Source organism: Ursus maritimus, unplaced genomic scaffold, assembly GCF_017311325.1.
Source record: "Ursus maritimus isolate PB19 unplaced genomic scaffold, ASM1731132v1 scaffold_7, whole genome shotgun sequence".
Classification (NCBI taxonomy): Eukaryota; Metazoa; Chordata; class Mammalia; order Carnivora; family Ursidae; genus Ursus; species Ursus maritimus.
Genome location: NW_024426885.1, coordinates 31,068,331 through 31,088,327, shown reverse-complemented (window position 1 = coordinate 31,088,327; position 19,997 = coordinate 31,068,331). Strand labels below are relative to the sequence as shown.

At 45.8% G+C, this 19,997-nt stretch overlaps 1 protein-coding gene across 1 annotated transcript in view; it reads right to left on the bottom strand.

The window, feature by feature from the left end:
• TLL2 (tolloid like 2) overlaps positions 1-19,997 on the bottom strand; it is a 119,290-nt gene that overhangs the window by 32,013 nt on the left and 67,280 nt on the right. The window contains exons 5-9 of the mRNA XM_040624553.1: positions 18,155-18,272; positions 13,693-13,871; positions 12,620-12,725; positions 4,893-5,017; positions 2,451-2,566 (exon numbers count right to left, since the gene is read on the bottom strand). Of these exons, the coding sequence (XP_040480487.1) occupies positions 2,451-2,566; positions 4,893-5,017; positions 12,620-12,725; positions 13,693-13,871; positions 18,155-18,272 (644 nt within the window). The remainder of the gene's footprint in view (positions 1-2,450; positions 2,567-4,892; positions 5,018-12,619; positions 12,726-13,692; positions 13,872-18,154; positions 18,273-19,997) is intronic.

Genomic DNA, 19,997 nt, shown 5'->3' with positions numbered 1-19,997 from the left:
AAATAATAGGCCAGCTCACCTCCTGTGTTGTACAGTGTGTGTGTACGCGTGTGTGTGTGAGATGTCACTCTTCTTTCAAACTAGACCCGTGGTTCTCAACCCTGCTTGTGGATTAGTAACACCTCAAAAGTGTAAAAAGTAATACTGGGCCAAGCAAATGCCCCTCCTTCAATGAAATCAGACTCTCTAGAGGTAAGGGGTGGGGAACCCTAACAAAACTCTAAATCTCTTGAAGATAGGGATTGTAAATTAGATGTCTTTTGTATCTCCCACAGTGCTCACATTCAGCCAGAAGGGCTCAGTCATATTAACTAGCTGGTTGCAAGATAATTCTTTAGCTTTTCAAATTTTCAGAAAGAAAATGTTATTACAACTTCCTTAGTAACACATTCATGATCGAAATGAATGGGATAATTATTTAGGCTAATTATTTTAAATATGTTAGGGAACCATAAAGACCATAGGAGACGAGGTGATAAACAAAAGGTGATACTTGAAGCAATCAAGTTTGCTAATTACTAGCCGCTCTGGGGAAGGCTGGGTGAAGCAGAAATGGAAATAATTGGTATAGGAATTTCAATGATGTATATTCTCCCTGACCCCCAGTTAGCAATAATAATTAAGGTTTGGTGAATCTTACGCAGTTCAAACATATCACATAGCCTCTGCCATGTGGGGCAATTCAACAATTTAGGGATTGCTAGAACACTTCCTCTTCCTCCTCCTTCTTCCTGCCTCCCTCTCATTAATGCCTCCAGCAGGCACAGAGATAGCAGCTGCCCCCAAGGAAGACAAGCCTGGAGTTCCTCAGGCTCAAGATGACAGCCATGCTGTCATAAATGCTTCGACCCAGAGGAAGAGTTGCATGTGGGTGTTGTGTGTTACCACATGCATACATGACCATGTGGTTGTGAATGCATGTTCAATGCCTATTAGCCTGACCCCTTTGTGAAATAACATGGGATTGATGGCTAAGCATCCAGGTTTTCACCTGGGTTCAGATCCCAACTTTGCAATACACTGAGTAGCCTTAGGCAATTCCGTTTCCTTACCTGAAAAATTAATGTGCTAATAGCACCTATCACATGAAGTTCTGAGGATTAAAAGAGATAATCCATATAATATGCTGACTACTACCCAGACCATAGAAAACATGTAAATTTTTAACAGTTATGAATTAGGAATACCTGACGGTTGACTACAGGCACCCAAAAATCCATCACCCCCATGGTCCCCCAGCTGCAGGTTTTTCACTTGGCCACTTGTCCATTCACATGCCCATTCAACAAACACTTTTTGTGTGACTATGTGCCATGGGCTATGTTGGATACTGGAGATCTAGGGGGGAACAGTCCCTGTCCTCAATGAGTTTAGGGTCAGCCAAATAAACCAGCAGTCATGATATTGTGAGACAAGCCATGGCAGGGATGACTGTAGGAAGCCTCACCCAAGGGATAGAGGGGGCATCTCAAAGACAGCAGCGTCTAGTCTGAAGAACCCTTGGATTTGAAGGGAGGTGTGAAAACACACACACACACACATACACACACACGCACGCACGCACACACATTTTAGGAGTGCGGCAGCCCCAGGTCCCAGTTCTATATTTTACTGTGAATTTTGGCAATTTTTTGAATGTCTGAGCCTCAAATTCCTAACCCATATAATGGATGTGAAGATATGCGTCCTGCGGTAGAGTTGAGAACACACCACCCTTGGACCAGGACTAAAGAAGCAGCTACCTTGGCTCAGTTCCAGAGGGAATCTGCAGGGAATCATGGAATCTTCAGACCCAAAGGATTGTGCTCACCCAGAGCTTGCATAGCTCCTAGACCTCACTCCAGGTGCCCAGGATGTTGGAGCTCCTGTCCCAATGGTCCTGAGCCCACTTCCAGAGCATGCAGAGATCAGTGCCCTGAATCTACCCTCCCAGAGGTAGACAGCCCATCTAACCAGTCCACTTCTACTGGAGGACTAGCTCTCTGCAAGGTGGGAGAGTAGGCTGGAGGTTCGCTATTGGTGTTCCTGAGATGGAATGCGGGGCTGAGAAGGAGGAGCCAGCTGTGGGTTGGGGGCTAATTGCCCCACATGGCTACTTTCCAGAGCAACACTCTGAGGGGTCAAGGAATTCTAAATTGGATCCTTGCCTTCCAAGGCATTCTGATGGTGTATTACTCAAGGAAGAAGGATAGAGCTTACTTTGTTTTACAAGCTGTGAGCTTGATTTATCATTCACATGGACATTTTGCTTCTAGGCCTCCATTGGTATGATACTGGTTGAAAGTCCAGAAATAATGTCAAGCACGCTAGCACAGCACACGGCGGCTGGCACACAGTGGGTGCTCACAGCATAACAGCTGTTTTTACTACTACTAACAATAGTACAATCTCCCACACCTTACCCAACTCAAAGAAAGCTATGTCACTCCCTGAGGTGGTTTCACACCTACCTTTTCCCCTGGCGTGACCGATATCCTCCAGACACAGTGGGAGTAAGAAGGGTAGCCATTTGGGAAACCAGGTGCAGAAAAGTTTCCTGTTGTGTCCTGCAGGGTCTCCCCACACGCTGCACAAGGAAAACAACCACTGTGATTCCGGCAGAGACGCTCCCCACCTAAGCAGCACCCTGCACCAGGCTGCTGAGCAAGCAACAGCCCTTGACCAGCCGAAGCCCTCGGGATGCATCAGTGAGAAGCATGTCAGGGAGAATGACAATTCTTTCTGGCTAATAAAAGTGAAAATAGGACCTGGGCACCAAAAAGTAATACCCAAGGGCTTCTTCTGAGGCTCTCAGGATTGAGCATGGCCTCAAATATGGTGGGCAAGTTTCCCAGCCTTGCTGGGCCTTAGTTCTCTTGTCTGTAAAATGGGCAGGAGCTGCCCGAAGGGGGAATGACATGGATCAGCTCAGTGCTTGGCACACAGGGAGCACTCCACACATAGTGGCCATTATAATTACGACTAGTAATATCTGTGGCAGTGACCACAGAAAAGTACAAGTGGGTGAAGCAACAAGACAAAGGAAACACTTGGAAACTCATTTCATTAGAAACTCATTAGTTTGAATCTTGCCTCTTTTTCTGCTACCTGTCTCTGCTACCAAATAAACAGTCAAGAAAACACAAAAATGACCAGAGGTATGGGAAGCTGGAACACTTTGCAGAAGGCTATTCCGCCCTTGAATGTCTGAGGGTTGCCTGTTGTAAGTCTAGAACCTAGTCCTTATGTATGTGAAAAATATTTCCTCTAATTTGTCCTTAAAAATAAATTTTAAAAAAAGAGGTACCCATATGAGTAAGCATAGGAGCTACAAGCTCCTTACCTCCTGACCCCCCGGGACCCAGACCCCAAAGACAAAGACGTTGGTTTGCTGCATGCCCCTCCCCTCACGGGTCACCCCCCAAGTGTGGGAAGCAAGCATCCTTACCCATATCTGCCTACATGCAATTCAACCTCCACTCGGCAACGGCCCTGCCTTTAGTTACGACTTGAAATTACTGAAAGCTGCAGTTTGTGAGCTGCAGGAAGGAATAGCTGGAGAGCGGCCCGTCATCAGCCTCAGGAAATCCTGGATGTTGGGGCTTCAATATCATGTTACCGAACAACTGCCAGGCATCATGAGGATTATGCCTGGCAGTCAACACCCCCAAGGGTTCCATGGAAATTATTTTAGAATAATCATCAACATTCTACAAGGATAGATACATTACTATATGGCTCCATGGTATTTACCAGCTGCCTCCAATCCTTTGGGGAAGTAAGAGGCATATACATTATAACTAAATAAATACTATGGCATTTCCCAGAGAATGCTATAAGGTTTCTCTTTCAATTCAGCAAGGTTATATGATATGTGTGTCCTGCATTTCAGCCCTAACACGCCCCCACATGACTAATAGCTAGATGGACATATTTCCTAGAGTTTTGTGATGGACCAAACCCCACAGAGTCCTTTGTATGCTCTGTGATCCCACTTAGTAGGGCCTAGATTTTCTAAGACGGCCCCTATTTCCCATGATCAAACTGTGTGTCTGCTCTGGGGTTTGGAAAATGTTACTGGACCTGTGGGTAATGAATTTCCTTCTTCTTCCCCACACTACTGAACTGCGTTCTCTCCCATCAGGGTAAACCCCGGCTGCTGTAACTAACGCTTCGCACTGAAGCTCAACAGCTAAGGGGCCAACATCAGCTCCCTCCCAAGGCAGCAGGTTGGGGGGAAGATGATGCTGATGTCAAGGGGACGGAAGGCAAAGAGGGCACATTCAAAGGGAGGGGGCTCGTGGGTAGGTGGAGAAGCAGACGTCTCCTCAGACCCCAGGGTATTGTCCAGGCTCCGAGGGCAGATTTCTAGCCAATGACCAACACCTTGTACGGCTAGGAAAGCCCCAAGACCATCGGAACAACCTCCTTTACCGCACTGAGGATTTAGGAGGCTGACTCCCATCCCTCTAAAACCACTCTCCTGCATTCACGGTCTTCCCGCAAAACCTTTGGTTTTTGTTTCGCCAAACCCACATCTCCTCCTCCCACAGGAAGGGGAGGGGCTTTCATGGTTGTGGGGTACACACTGCATTGGGCCTCTGTTCTTTGTTGCTCCTCTATGGCTTCTTCCTCTTTGGAATATCAGAGCTGTGCCAGAGAATTCCGAAGATTCCCACAAATGAAGCTGTGAGCTCCCAGATCTATTCTTTGTGTCACTACCGGCAATGACCTCCCCCATTTGGGCCCCTATACTGTCTAAAACTTTCCCGAGAGCAGCACGCCAGAAATTACAGCAGCCGATTCAGGTCCCCCAGGCTGCTTTCCCGGCGAGGAGGCAAGTTTACAAAGGGTGGCTGAGTCACGCTCTGTGGGGGCCACCAAGGCTCCGGGGCTCCCCAGGATTCGGTTACCTGGGCACTTGTACAGCTTCCTGGCTTGAGCTATGTCTCCCTGACTGAGCCGCACGCGCTGGCCAATGGTTGGCCTGATGCCATTGTCGTCTCGGCGGGGGAGGATGGTGTCCAAGAAAACTCCTCTACAGGAAGAAAAGAGAGAGAACGGAGAAAGAAGAGTCAAGGCTGTCCGGCTGGCCATGCTGGGATGTACAGTCTTTATTTCCTTGCCCATAACCACATCGACCTCCCTAGTCCTTGGGCTGCCTCTCCGCAGACCCGTAGGACCAAAGAGCTTGGCTTCACTCGTCCTGGCATTGGGGCATTCCATTTCAGGAGCTGCCTACTCACTTCCGATGGGAAAATGACTCTGCCAGGTTTGCCAGTCTGCTCTAGCCCACTGGCCTGGGGGCTTCCTCACTGATGTGCACTGAGTATTTCCACAAAGCCCCTGACAGGCCCAGGCCCCAGGCCCCAGGCCGCCGCATCGTACAACTGTGGGGAGCACCAGTCAGAGAGACTTAGGTGTGCGTGGAGCCCCCCAGAGTTGTGCAACGGGCACCACTGAGCACGGATAAGTCTTGGAGAGGCTCCAGAGAGCACCTGGGAGCCAGCACAGTGTGAGGCTCTCAGGGGCTGGTTAGTAGGTGCTGGCTGATGGGTTGATGGATAATGGGAATCGGGGTTTGGGGGGCCTTTCTGGCAATGGGGATGATCAGATGGAAAGTGAGATGAATGCAGAGAGCAAAGGGTAACTGAGAGAGCCCCGGTCAAGAGATTTCCATGTACAGCCTGGCTCTGCCACCTGGGTGAGTTCGGACAAGCCCCTTCCCTTCCCTGAGCCTCAGTTTACATCTCTAACAGTAAGAGAGTGGCCTGGACACTTAGCAGTCCCTTCCAGCTCTAACATCTTATTCTATTCCCACATGAAGGAAATCGAAAACGACCAAAACAGAGGATCAGATAGCAGGCTGCCCAGCTGCACACCTCCATGATGTGGGCCTGATGGACCCCTGCCTGAGCCTCCGACTCTGCCTCCAGACCCCCGATGCGGAGCCTCTCCTGGTAGGGAGGGCCTCCCTCCAAACCAGCTCCTTCTCCAGTTACCTGTTTCTTCCCTCCCTTCTTAACCAGGTTTCCAGAAAGAACTGTTTCCATTCTGTCTGGCTGCCCACCTCCGATTCACTCCTCAATGCCACTGCAGTCAGACTGCACTGCAATGATCAGCAGTCACCAACTGACTGACGACTCGAATGGACACCTGTCAACCCCCACCTGCCCTCTCTGACAGCACTGACACTGTGCTGCTCCTTCCTCCCCCAGACTCTCTTCCCCTGGCTCCCAGGGCACCACTGTCTCTGAGCAGCAAGTGAACGTCCACTTCTGCTTCCCCCTCTGGGCTCTTCCTGGAGTTTGTGCCTTCTTCCTCCTCTCCTGCTCCATCAGCTTCTCTGGGTTTTAGCCACCATGGAAAGGTTCACAGAGAATTCTCTGATTCTGACCCCCAGAAACACCTGCTAAGCCCCAGATGCCTGGTGACCCCTCTACTGCACTGTCCCCTGGGTCTCATATCCATGCTCATCCCATGAACCTTGCCTCCCAAGACGGAATCCAAAGGCACCATGGCACCTTCTGTCGTGTCTTGAATCCATGCCCTCCTCCTCGTTCCAGAGCACTGCCTTAGCTCAGACAGCATCCCCTTCCTGAGTTCTTCCCGGTAGCTTCTTCAGTGGCCTCCCTCCCTGTAGCCTCAGCCAGCCCTGTGCTGCCCCCTCTAACACTGCAACGGGACAGTCCAGAAATGCAAGGGCAGGCTTGTGTCCTCTCTGCTTAGAAGCCTCCACTGATCTCTGACCACCCCCAGGCCCTTGGCTCACTGGCCTCTGCCTTCCTCTCCAGCCACTTCCGACACCTCCACCCCACTTGGTATCTTGAGCAATGCCAATCTTCTGCTAGCCCCAAACATGCCCTTACACAGGCTGTCCTCCGCTGAGGCTGCACACTGCCCATCTTCTTGTCCACTAGCAAACTCCTGTTCATTCACCGAAACCCCATCAGAGGGCCTTCCCTCTTAACAGTCTTCTTAAGCCCTTTTTGTCCCTCCCATCTTGAGTTATTCATTCCTTTCTCTGGGCTATCCCTGGGCCTTATCCAGTCTCTTCTCATACTCCAGTGTCTTTGTTGAAGGATGAAGGTATGTGTCTCTGTGCTAAATAGTAAGTTCCTCAAGCAGAGAGACGAAAGACCTTCATCTCTATGCCCTCTATGACCTCCAGGGACTGGAGCATAAAAGGTCAAGAAATGCTTTCTGAATTAAATTATGTAACCAAGGTAGGGCAGTGTCTTCAAAAAATCTTGCAAAGTAACGCATACCCAAAGGAAATGTGAAAATGCACGTTACCTGTATATTAGCTGCACTGTCCTCTCTCCTCTCTCTCTCTCTCTCAAACATTTCCTTTCCCCTAAACTCTGCACTACCTTGGAAAACACATTATCCCTATTTCTTGCTGGTTACATGTTTGATTATCTTTCTGGTTTGGCATATACTTTTTCTAAGTCAGACTCCAAGCTTTCGTTCCCATGGAAGCACACAGGAGCCTAGATCATCTGCCGATTTCCTTGAGGCATCCCTATCCCTAGACTTTAACCAGCTGGCTTGTCTTTCTCTAATTCCTGTTGCCTCATCTATGGGTCCAGAGCCTTCTAGAGAAACTTGAGTGGAATCCTTGGTTTCCCTCACTGACTTTGCCAAGTTTTAAACCACAAGTAATGACTCTCCATAAAACTCTAAATTCAATCACCTACTAAATCTAAGAAGGGGCCCTTCTGCCCTAACATAAAATGTGTCCATTTGTAATTATTTTCTTGATTCCCCTGAGGGAAGAAATTTTGCTGCACAAAATGTAAAGCTCACCACAATCTCTTAGCAACCCCGGCCAGCCAACCCCGCTGAAGCCCACGGCACACAGGGAACTCTGCCAGGGGCATGCCGTGGGGATGCCATGCTTATTAGGGCTTCCTCCCCAAAGGTGAGGAAAAAGCCTGCAGAGTTTAAGTGTCTCTCCCAGAGTACAGAGCTAGTCGTGGAGAGCCAGCCCTGGAACCCAGGCAGGCCTGGAGCCCATCTCCCTCCTCTTTCTCCTTCCAGCCAGGGTTTCCCACTGCCCAAGAAACAGTCGGCTTTAATGTGGGAGACTTCAAACACCGAAACAGCACGAACAACATCAGCCCTCACTCAGACAGCTTTTGGGGGCTGGGACTCCCTCCCCAACTTGTCCCTGAGCTGCCAGCAAGGCGGCGGGCTCTGGAAGATATTTACTACAAGAGGTGTCCCTTGTGTGAACCGCTGCAGTGACACCCTCTTATGTAGGACAACTCTTAGCACTGACATTCAGCTAAACCAAGAAAGGCTTTGGCAGATGCTCTAGGGAATAAAGCTGTCAGCTCTGAGCTCTCCAAAGACGCCCCTGTACCCCAGAACTGTCTCCTCAGCTCCTGGACCCTTGCCCAGTGAAACCTGCAAAGACATCACTCCCCACAGCCTGGGTCCAACCAAAGGGGAGGAGGGAGGGCCTGCAGGAAACTAGAAAATGAAGTTGGAAGGAGACAGATCAATTGTAAAGACACACGAAGATTGAGTTTCCCATCAGCAGGAAGGGCACATGTCTCCAGATGAGCAAATGTTCTACAGGCCACTTTTCTCTTCAACAGACTCAAAGACGATGTGCAGTCTAGCTCCAGGGCATGTGTGGCCGGGAGTAATGACATGGAGTTAGAGGGTGCGACACTTGACAAAAAGTGGGCCGGGAAAGACCATCCTAATAAGGAGGCTGTTGATAAATGTCCCACTGAACAAAGTAGTTTCCTGAAAATCCATGCAGACAATTGGCAGAAAGGACAATGAAGTTATCTACTCGCCACAAAATAGAGTTGCCAGAATTGTTCCAAACTCTGGGGCAGGGGTAAGCAAGTAGCTGTGGTAGAGTGTTAAAATAATGAATTGCGCCTCCTATTGTCCACATTCTTGGCCTTGCACCTTGCTCTGGCCAATGGAATGAGACAGAAAGTGATATCCTGCAAGTTCCAGAGCCTGGGTCTTAAGAGTCTTGCAGCCTCCCAGCTTGTCCTGTCGGAACTCTGAGTCCCCATGCAGTGAAGAGTCCAGTCTAGCCTGCCAGAGGATGAGGCCAGGGAGGAGAACTGCGGGGCCCCCTGGCGGACGGGCAGCACATGGACCACATGTGGTGCTGGCCATCCTGGACTTCTCGTGCCAGTGGCGCTGCCACATGACTATGGCCATGGAAATGATCCCAGGCAAAATCAGAGAATGAACCGGAATGACCCACAATGTCACAAAAAATAAGTTGTTGTGAGCCATTAGTTTGGGGGTATACTGTTCTGTAGCACTGATGACATCATGGTGGCAGAAGGAGACATCTGCCTCCCTTCAAGGCCTACAGGGGAGCTGCTGTGCTCCTACCTAGCTGCCCATAGCACCCATGTGCTGTCCGCTCACCCATCTCCCTCTGAGGGGTTCTGGGTACTCCTGATGGGGAGCTATTATTTCAGGGGTTTGGTCCATGGGCTTCCGCTGGTCTGTGCTGATAAACCGCTCCATGTTGACAACAGTGTTAATAATGATTATCTCCTTGAGGGACAAAAGGGATGGCATTCTGAGCTAGAGGTCACAGGAAAAAAATAAAGATTTCTTTTTCTTTTCTTTTTTTTTTTTTCTAAAGATTTTATTTATTCGACAGAGATAGAGACAGCCAGCGAGAGAGGGAACACAAGCAGGGGGAGTGGGAGAGGAAAAGCAGGCTCATAGCAGAAGAGCCTGATGTGGGGCTTGATCCCAGATCGCCAGGATCACGCCCTGAGCTGAAGGCAGACGCTCAACCGCTGTGCCACCCAGGTGCCCCAAGATTTCTTTTTCTTAAAAGAAAAACAAGAAAAGTGGGTGCCCGGCTGGCTCAGTTGGTGGAGAATGCAACTCTTGATCTCGGGATTGTGAGTTCGAGCCCCACATGGGGTGTAGAGATGACTTAAATAAAACCTTGGGGTGCCTCCATCCGTTAAGTGTCCAACTCTCAATCTCAGTTCAAGTCTGGATCTTGGGTTTGTGTGTTTAAGCCCCATGTTGGGTTCCATGCTGGGGGTGGAGCCTACTTAACCCCCGTCCCCCAAAAAAACACAAGAAAATAAATGCTGGTGCCAGAAGACACTATCTGCATTCTTTCTCTGGCCTCTGGTTTCAGAGCTTTTCATAGTAATTGGCACCCAGCGGGCACCAGAGAGGCAGTGCAGTTCCTACAGCCCATTGGAAGTAATTTATCGCCAATCCCCTGCACAGGAGATGCCTGTAGATTCTCCTTATGAGGTGACACCGCATCTGCGGATATGTGGACAGAAATGCATGAGGATAGTGGAAATTTCTTCCCTCACCTAGCCCACAGCATTGCCCTGTCTCCTTTGATTCATTCATCGATTTATTCATTTAAGAAATATTCATTGAACATCTACTCTGTGCCAGGCACCATGGTAGGTGCTGGAAACTAGAAGAGGATGCCCTCAAAGATCTCAGTCTAGGGAGAGAGGGATGTAACAGATAAATAGGAGAAGATGAATTTATAATAATAATTAACAGACAAATTATAAAGCAATACGAAGAGTTAGGACAGCTATGGAAACAAGACCCAAAGTACAACCTTATCACTTGGTCCGACTTGACAGTGATTCTCTACAAAATCAATACTTTGTCCCTACTTAGCAGCCTCCAACCCCTGGGCTGATGTGGTGTGACCCACACCTTTCCTACACCATTTTCCAAACCCGTGAGTCAGCCCAGCACCCACAGCCAAGCATCCCACTCTGACCTCTACTGGGTGGGATCTCATTCTGCACCCCCGCCTTGTTTCTTGAGACGCCCCCGGAGACCCCCAGGGTAGATCCTCCAAAGTCTCTGTTTCCCAGTGTAGAAGAGGAAGCCTCAAATGTCCACGTGGCAATGAAGGCGACCCCGTCTGTCAGTGCCTCACCCATCTGCACCAGATTAAGAAATCACAACAGGAAATGTTCGAGCTGGAAGGGGCTCAGAGAACATCTAGTCCAGGCCTCTCATGAGGAGACTGATGCCCAGAGAGTTGGAGATTTGACCCAGCACAAAGCTATCCTGATTACTGTCTACACCTTCCTCAGTAGCACAGTGTGTGAGAGCGCTAGGACTGGAACCCTGTCTTTGACTCTCAATTCAGTGGTCTCTTCATTACATGTGCCCCCTGTATTCTCTGATAAGGAGCCAGGGAAGAGTAATGAGAACAGGGTCAGTCAGTCCCATGCCAGTTGTTCAAAGATGCTGACTTTGACAAAACTCCACCCATTAGAGCTCTGGAGAGATCCGCCTGGGTGCGTGCAGGATGGAAATCACAGCTAAATCAGCTGCATGGTCAGAGGGACAGCACCCCTCTCCCTCTGCAACTGAGAACTTGGGATGTGGTTTGGAGGATCTCTCCCCCAGTTCTGTGACCCCATCAACAGCATGCTTCCAGGAGCCCTACCCAAGAGCCAATGAGCCCTGGGTACACAGTTCCCCATTCACTCCCAAGAGTGGTGTGTCTCCTGAAAGAGTGGTTTCTTTTGATCTTTACGGACATAGCAACTCATGAAATGGATCGTTTCCGTCTTTGCTATAACTGCTAAGAAGCACAGGCAGGATTTGCTGCCAATCCCACCAAAATGTACATGACTTTATGGCATGTATTCTGAATAGTCAGTTGATTCCAAGCTTCAGTGTAGCTCTCTACCCTTACTTTCCCCTCCCCATCCTCAAGTTTCCTCATTTATTTGTTTCTTGTTTGTCCCATGTATACACTGGGACCCATTTCAAATCTTTTTTTTTTCAGTGATCAAATAGATAAATAAAAAGCAAACAAGCTAGTTTTAAGAGGAAACTGAGAAGAAAGTGTGAAGAGAGAAAATATTTGCCCTGTGTCTCCTCTAACTCAAGGGTGGAGAGACCCACAACACTGGGACTAGTGAGAGAAAACTTCTTTATACAAAACATTCATATGGTCTAGAAGGAAGGGCAATTTTGGAAATACTTAACACCCAGTCCAGCACAGCAATAACTCATCAAAACAGATCCTGCCGATGCCAGCTGTAAATCACCGGCCTGGCCATACTTGGGTACACCGGCTACCATCAAGCGTGACCAGAAGGCAGGAAACCTGGATCTTTGTTCTCACTCCGACCCCAGCTACCTGTGTGCCCTCAAGCTGGCTGGAGCCTCATTTTCTTCACCTCAAAAATGAATCCATGATTTACAACCCTCCCAGCTCTCATACAGTCTAGCTGCCAATAAACCACACCTCTTTGAGAGAATCGGTAAGTGCCACCAGGCTTACATCAAGGACGTGCTTTAGAAGGCTCCCCCACCCCCTGGAAATTTAACACAGAGCCCCTAAGTTATTATCCCGGCCAACCTCTCGATAATTTCCCCTTTCCAGTTTGCTGCTTGTGACATTAGGGCATGATGGAACACCAGCTTCACAATGGGATTCAATCTTATTAGCGGGAACCTGATTAGATTATATTTCACTGCAGCCCAGAGGCCACTGTATTTCAAGGACAGACAGGCCAACTGTGCGAGGAGCATGCAGAGACCCACTCTCCGCAGACCTCCAGGAATCCGACCCACGCCTGCGGCAGCCACAATAAAACACAGATGAGGCAGAAGCATAGATTCCGACCTTGAGAAGGTGTTCCGGGCGTAGTGCATGATGCTGTCAAAGTCGTACGTCTCTCCCAGAGAGCTCACTTCCCCAGCTTCCATTTTTAAGAAATTATACTCCTGACCTGTGACACAACACTCTGTTAAGGCCTTTGAAAACCAAGGCAGGTACCTGAAAGGAGGCAGAGGGGGAGAAGGAGGGCCCATAGCAACTTCTGAGAGCTCGGTTGGCCCAATCAAATAGCAGGGTTGTGGTGGTTCTCGTTTTTAACAGACTGGAAATGTGAAACTTCGAACAGCCCTAGGTTCTCCCAACCCCTCCACCCAATGACCCCTCCCCAAGTGCCACTGGAAACCGTTATACTAAGTTTGTAGACAGGCTCGTTATCGATCTGATTGCTCAGAAACTTAAAAAACAAATAAATCTCTCATGTTGCTACTGAAAGAACAAAAGAAAAATCAAAGAGTTAAGTTCAATCCCAAATAATTCACAATTCAGACTCTCGGAAGCATTTTAAGGCAACCAAATTATTCGGTCAGCTACTTTCATGCTCATTATGGACTTCTATATAAAATTATTTAACATGAGAAGTTTGGGGGTTTTTTGTTTTGTTTTGTTTTAATTTGGACACTCTATCTGCCTTGGGGCAGAACATTCCCAGGCAGAAATACTGCATTTACATGGACTCGTGTCCTAATTGTATTTCAGCTTCAAAAAGACGTGCTGCTGAAGTCAGCAAAAGGGACTCTTATAAAAGCAACCAGGAGAACTCCTTTTTTGGCTTCTCAGCTTTGATGCTGCAACAAGGTTCCGGTCCATTCTGTTCCTGTTAGGAACATTGCCCTTCACAACGTGAAAAGTCATTCATTCCTGCTGTAACCTACAAGCTATGGCAAGAACACCTCCCAGGAAGGGCCACAGATGACAGTGGCAGTGCTCATGACAAACGCCTGCAGGATAGGGTCACTGCCTCCTTAATTAACACATGAGCATTGGTTGGCTCCCTGAAACCCCTCTCCTTCACACCTGTCTGCCCCGGTGGGTGCCACCCTCCTGGCCGGTGGCTTCCAGACTCCATACTGGTTCCTTACCTGGTTGGATGTTTTCTCTGATGATGGTGACATGCTGGTCTCTGTCTGGCCGGGTGTGTTCATGCCAGAACCCAACCACATGGCCCAACTCGTGCGCTACAATGCCAAACTTGTCACAGTTTTTCCCAATGGATATGGCCTGCGGGCCTCCTCCTCGGCGCCCAACATAGGAACAACAGCTGGACAGTTGCAGAAATACCAGATCAGCAGGTCAGAGAATAGGAAGAGTCTAATGCCCCCCCCAATGTGTGTGTGTGTAAAAGAAACAGACTTTCAGAGCTGAAAGCACTTTCATTGTCCAAGTTCCCTACCAATACAGAAATTCCCTTTGGCGCCTGGATGGCTCAGTCGGTTAAGCATCTGCCTTCAGCTTAGGTCATGATCCCAGGGTCCTGGGATCGAGTTCTGCATTGGGGCTCCCAGCTCGGTGGGGCGCCTGCTTCTCCTCTCCCTCTGCCTGTTGCTCTGTCTACTTGTGCTCTCTCTCTATCAAATAAATAAATAAAATCTTTAAAAAAAATGGTTCGCCATTTTGGTGGTCATGGATCCACTGGAGAACCCAAAGCAAGATAAGGCCTAGATTCCTGAAATAAAGCGCATACCCTTTCCAATCCCTTTACCTCCAAGTGCCCTGCTGGGTCATCTTGAATGACAAGGAAAAGCGATAATGAAAGGTGTCAGCTGAGTTTCTGTAAAGCATGAGTCTCAGTACCCTCATCAGAGGAGCCTTGGAAATGATTCCCCTTCTGGGTACAATTATTTTTTCAAATAACATTTATTCCTAATATATTATTATATATTATTCCTAATACTGAAAGGTATAAGAAAAAAAATTAAAATGGTCCACAATCCCACCACCTTTATCACCCAGATAACCTCTATCAAACATTAAAAAAATACATGATCAGGGGCACCTGGTGTCTCAGTTGGCTAAATGCCCTGACTCTTGGTTTTAGTTCAGGTCGTGATCGCAGAGTCGTGAGATCAAGCCCCACGTCAGGCTCCACACTCAGCGTGGAGTCTGCTCCAGATTCTCTCTGTCCCTCTGCCCCTTCCCCTATTCTCTCTCTCTCTCAAATAAATAAGTCTTTAAAAGAAATACATGTTCAAAAGTTTGAAGTATTAAGTCTCTCACCCCTCTGATCTCTTTATCTAAAGATAACCATTGTTAATAGAGTCTTGGGCACCCTTCAGAAAAATTAGATATACATATTTTTTTAATTACCAAATGCTCTATGTACACTGTCCTTCATTTTTACCTTTTTACTTCCTTGATTTTGAGATCTTTTTATAACAGCGCATATAGACCATTCTTTTCAAAGTAACATAGTACTAAATTTCATTTAATCAGGCTCCTATTAGTGTACATTCAGGTTGATTCTAATTTTTACTATTTAAACAAAGCCTCATGAGAGAGGAAGAGAAAACAAACAAACAAATAACAACAAGCAAAACAAAGAAATGGTTGGACTCTTGTTCATGGCAGGGTAAATTCCTAGGCATTGGGATTGATAGAGAAAGGGGTATACGCATTTGAGATTTCAGTAGACACTACCAAATTGCAAACATATGTCTACTTATATGCCCACTAATAATATATTTAAGAGCCTTATTTCCCCACAACCTGGCCAACACTGGTTTTATCAAGTTCTTTTTGTCAACTGGTAGGTGAAAAATGGTATTGCACTATATCGGGATTGGACAGTTTTCCATGTTTTATATGACATTTGTATTTTTCTTTCTTGTGAACTATGTGATCCCATCATCTCCCTATGTTCTCTTGAGGTCCATCTTTTTATTATTGATACGTAAGAACGCTTTGTGAATTTCTCACTTTATTTCTCATTTGGGTTTTCGTTTGTTTGTTTATGTGTTGTTTTGGTTTTGTTTTCACCATATAGAATTTTAAAATTTCAATGTAGGTAATGTCTTCATTTTCTTATGTCCTGCTTAGAAAGGGCAACTCTAGGCCAAGAGATTATAAGTAAAATCCACTCTTGTTTCTTCTAATACTTTTTAAATTTCTTTTTTCATTTATTTTCTTTCTTTTTCCTTTAAAAAATGTTTACATCTTTGATTCAGCTAGAATCATGTTGATGTTAAGAAGTGAGGTAGGAATCCAGCTTTATTTTTTTCACAACGACCTCTCTACCCCAATATTAAAGTATCCCAAATGACTAACTCAGCTTTCTCTCACTCATTTAAAATGCTACCTAAATTTGTGTATAGGTATATTCATTTTAGACTCCTTTGTTACCTTCCAAATGGTCTTATTATCATCTTCACTTGCATTTTAAACCCTAGATGTTTAAATAGACCATCAGACCTCTTCCCATAATCCCCACCCTACTTCCATCCCTCTGTCCCTGTGCTCTCTGTCTCTCTCTCTCTCCACCCTCCTCTCTTTCTCTCCCTCTCTCTCTGCCTCTGCTTCTGTCTCTCTCCTTCTCTGTTGGTTATTTCTACATGGTCATTCCTCCAGATAAACTCTAGTATCATTTGTTTAAGTTCTAAAAACATATATACACATATACTTACATATACATAAATGTAGATGTTTAATCACAATGGCTTGCATTTATGGGTTATTTTAGGGAGTTCTGACATCTTTAGTATGTTGAGCATCCCGATACCAGGAAGTGGTAAGCATTTCCATTTTTACTTTATTTTTTTAGGTTTCCTTAGAATTTTAGCATTATCTTCCTACAGGTCTGGCATATTTTTGCAATTTTATTAAGTTTATTCTTAGATATATTATTTATTATGTTTCTATTAAAGTGATATTTTCCCTCATTATAAAAGCCTATCAAATTATTTCATTATAAGGAAATTAATTTTTTGTTTATTACATTTGTAATCAGTCACCTTAACAGGGTCTCCTTTTGTTTCTAATAGTTTCTCAACTGCTTTTGCGGTTTTGGGTACATGTCACATTAACTTCAAACAATGTAAACATTGCCTTATTCCTGCCGATACTCACTGTGTGTATTTCCTTATCTAATTATGTTAGCTACCATTCCCCAAAATGTGTAAAATAATTGTGGTGATCATGAACATCTTCGACTTATTCCTGATATATATGTATATATTCATATATTCGTATGTATATATTATGAATATATATATATTCATAAAGATTTATGACTTATGACATATGCAGCTTTAGCCATATCTCTTCACCTTAGAATTGTAGGGCTTTTATTATCTAGATATCTTGTAATATTAATCCTGATTTCTTTATGAACTAAGAGTTGTACAAACAAAAAAATGGAGCTTTTAACTTGCTAAGTAATGCAGGGGTGTTTATTCTACTTTCTTGTTATGACGTCCAGTCTCATTGCTTTGCAATCAGAGAATATGTTAATGCTATTTCTGCCTTTGAGAGTCCACTGAGGTGTTCTTCATGCTTAATAGATGGACAATGTCTATAAATGTTCAATACACACTTAAAAAGAAAAGATGTGTTATCAGATTGCAGAATCTAATAGACCCATTGGATCAACTCTATTAGTTATATTTTTCTAATCCTCTATAAATCTCTACTTATTTTTTGGTGAACTTGACATTGATCTCCTTGGGTTGACAGAAATGAAATAAAGTTGCCTGCTGGTGGTGTTTCTGTTGATTTCCCCTTGAATTCCCTGGGGCTGGTTTTATGACTCTGAATGCTATGCTGTTTGGTGCATGAAGATTTATGACGGTTATATTCTCACTGTAGCTTGGACTCTTTCTCATTATAAAGTGTCTCACCTTTTTTTAAAAACACTTTCTGACTTTAAAAACAAAACAAAACAGGAATGAAACAAAAAAAGGCCTTGTCTATAACTAAAATTATGATCCCAACGTTTTGTTGTTGTTAGCGTTTGCCTGTGTGCCTTCTTTCCTCTTTCATTCTCTTCAGTAGTCATTTTATGCATATGCTATGTAGTTGGGTTGAAGTAGTTGAACCAGTATGGGAAACTTTGTCTTTCAGTAGGACAGTACATCACACTTACATTTCCTGGCATAACAGATAAGTTTAGTTATAATGCACGCATCTTCTTGTTTATATTTTCTGGAGGAAGTCTGTTAGCCCATGGAGACGATAAAATTACATGCAGAATTTTTGCATAAATGTATATCTGTCATGAGGAAGCCATAGCTTTGTCAGATTCTCAGTAGGATTGCTGACCTCCAATTGGTTCAGACCCACTTCTCCACATGAAACACCCCCAATTCCTTCAATCGCTCCCATGACAGAAGATCCAGACCCCTAGCCTTTCTAGAGTCTTCTTCATGACCCGCCTACTTTGTCACTGGATTGTGAGTTCACTGGGGGGAGGGGAGTTTCTGACAAACCCTAGGCTATTATTTATCACAACTCTTTGGAAATACTTGGTTTTACAGAGAAAATACAGCACTCGTGAGCCATCGGATTTGTCTGGCTCTGACTGTGCTTGTGGCCTTGCTCGTGCGTACTTACCCACAGGTTCTATAACTGAACACGATAAAGCTCTCCTCATCGGTCCTTTCTATGAAGGTCACACAGGTGTGCTTCTCCCAGTGTCTCATGGCCTGCTTAAAAATGGCCCTCTGGCTTCCTGAAATGACAGGGCAGGTCTCGTCACTGCCCCGATGGACTGATGGGTCCATGCCTCCCTCAGATGCCATAAGGCATGCTGACTTACAACGATGCTTGTTCCCATGAGCGCTGGGTGACCCAGAAAAGAAATGCACTAGGAATAAGGATTTCCCTTGCGAAGAATGTAACTTTCCTGAATTACCAAAACTCAGAGAGGAAGAGTGTGTGAATGGAAAAGAGCGTAAACATAGATTTTCAGAATATCCCAGGCTCTCCAGCTTTTCCTCTGAATGGAGAGTACTTTTTCTAAACTTACACACACACACACACACACACACACACACACACACAGACCTTACCCAGATTATTCAACTTGAAAAGTTTAGGCTTTTGAAGCGGCTCACCAGCACTGCACTCTGCAGCCTTATTTTATTTTATATCTATAGAAGCGTGGGCCCATATGCTCTAAAAATTTGTTTTCATGTACATTCATGCTACTTTTGCATGGGGCTGCAGTGTTTTCTGGTGGATCCTTGAGCCTCATTTTCTACAAGGCCTTTGAAAACGGGTGGATTTCATACTTTCTCTGAACATGTCTTCATATTTCCTTAAGTGGAAATGTGTTGAAAAACAGAACAATACGTCTGGGAGCAAGAACAGAGTAGTTGTAAGCTCTGGCTAATAGTTACTTACAGTCAATAAGTATTCTTTAAAAGAAAAAAATCTATCAATCTGAGATAAAGAGAACTATTTTGATTTTGCTAGAAACAATGAGAAGGATCTAGAAAAATAGTTGTTTGGGGAATACAAAAGACAGTTGGGGGTGGGGTCTGAGTTCTAGAATGACCTCGTTGCCAAAAACAAACAAAGCACTGGGGAGGCTTCCATCATAGTCTGGAAGACATGGGTGTGAGGTCATATGGTCCCCAAAAACATACATACAGAATAAAGAGTAACTGAGCTGTCCATTTTTTTTTTTTTACGTCTTGATATTTTTTAGTTTAAATCGTTTATAGCTCATTCACCTAAACAGCAATCCCATTCATTACAGAACAACAAAACCACCAATGTTAAGAAAGTTTTCTATATAAAATTAGTTAACTTTGATGAAGGTTATATAAATCTTTGGTCAGAAAAGCACACCAGATCTGAAAGAACGTGGTTAAGCGCCAGGGAACAAAAGTGAGTAGCTGGTTAAAATTCCAGTGTTTCAATTCTTTAGGCACACTGCTTTCTCTCCTAGCAGGACTAGGAGCTCCTTGAGGGCAGGTGAAGTCTTGGTCATCTTTTTATCACCAGCACCTAATCAAGTATCCAGCACGAGAAAGCCCTGGGTTGATGGCATGGGAGTGATGCCGCCTGGGGGAGACAGAAGGGAAGGCCTGGAGGCGCTCCATGCTCTCGGCCAGCTCCCAGGTCCTCTCGTCCACATCTTCACAGCGCCTTTACTCATCAGTGGTTTTCCGTGGCTTGGGGACATCTGCCTCATCAACTGCCTCTCATAGAAGCCACAGAGCCGCAGAGACGAGGCAGACTTGTGCACGCGGTCAGAATTGAGAGCCTGGAAGAGGCAGCTCTCTGTGGCTTTTCACTGAGGCATTCGACTAACACTGGCCACAGGCCTGCGGTGGGCATAACTGTTGACCATCTACTACGCGCCCCTGCACTATTCTAGGTGTTGGAGGTATAGGAACGAAAACAAGACAGAAAAAAAAGGATCCCTGCACCCACAGTGCTTGGGCAG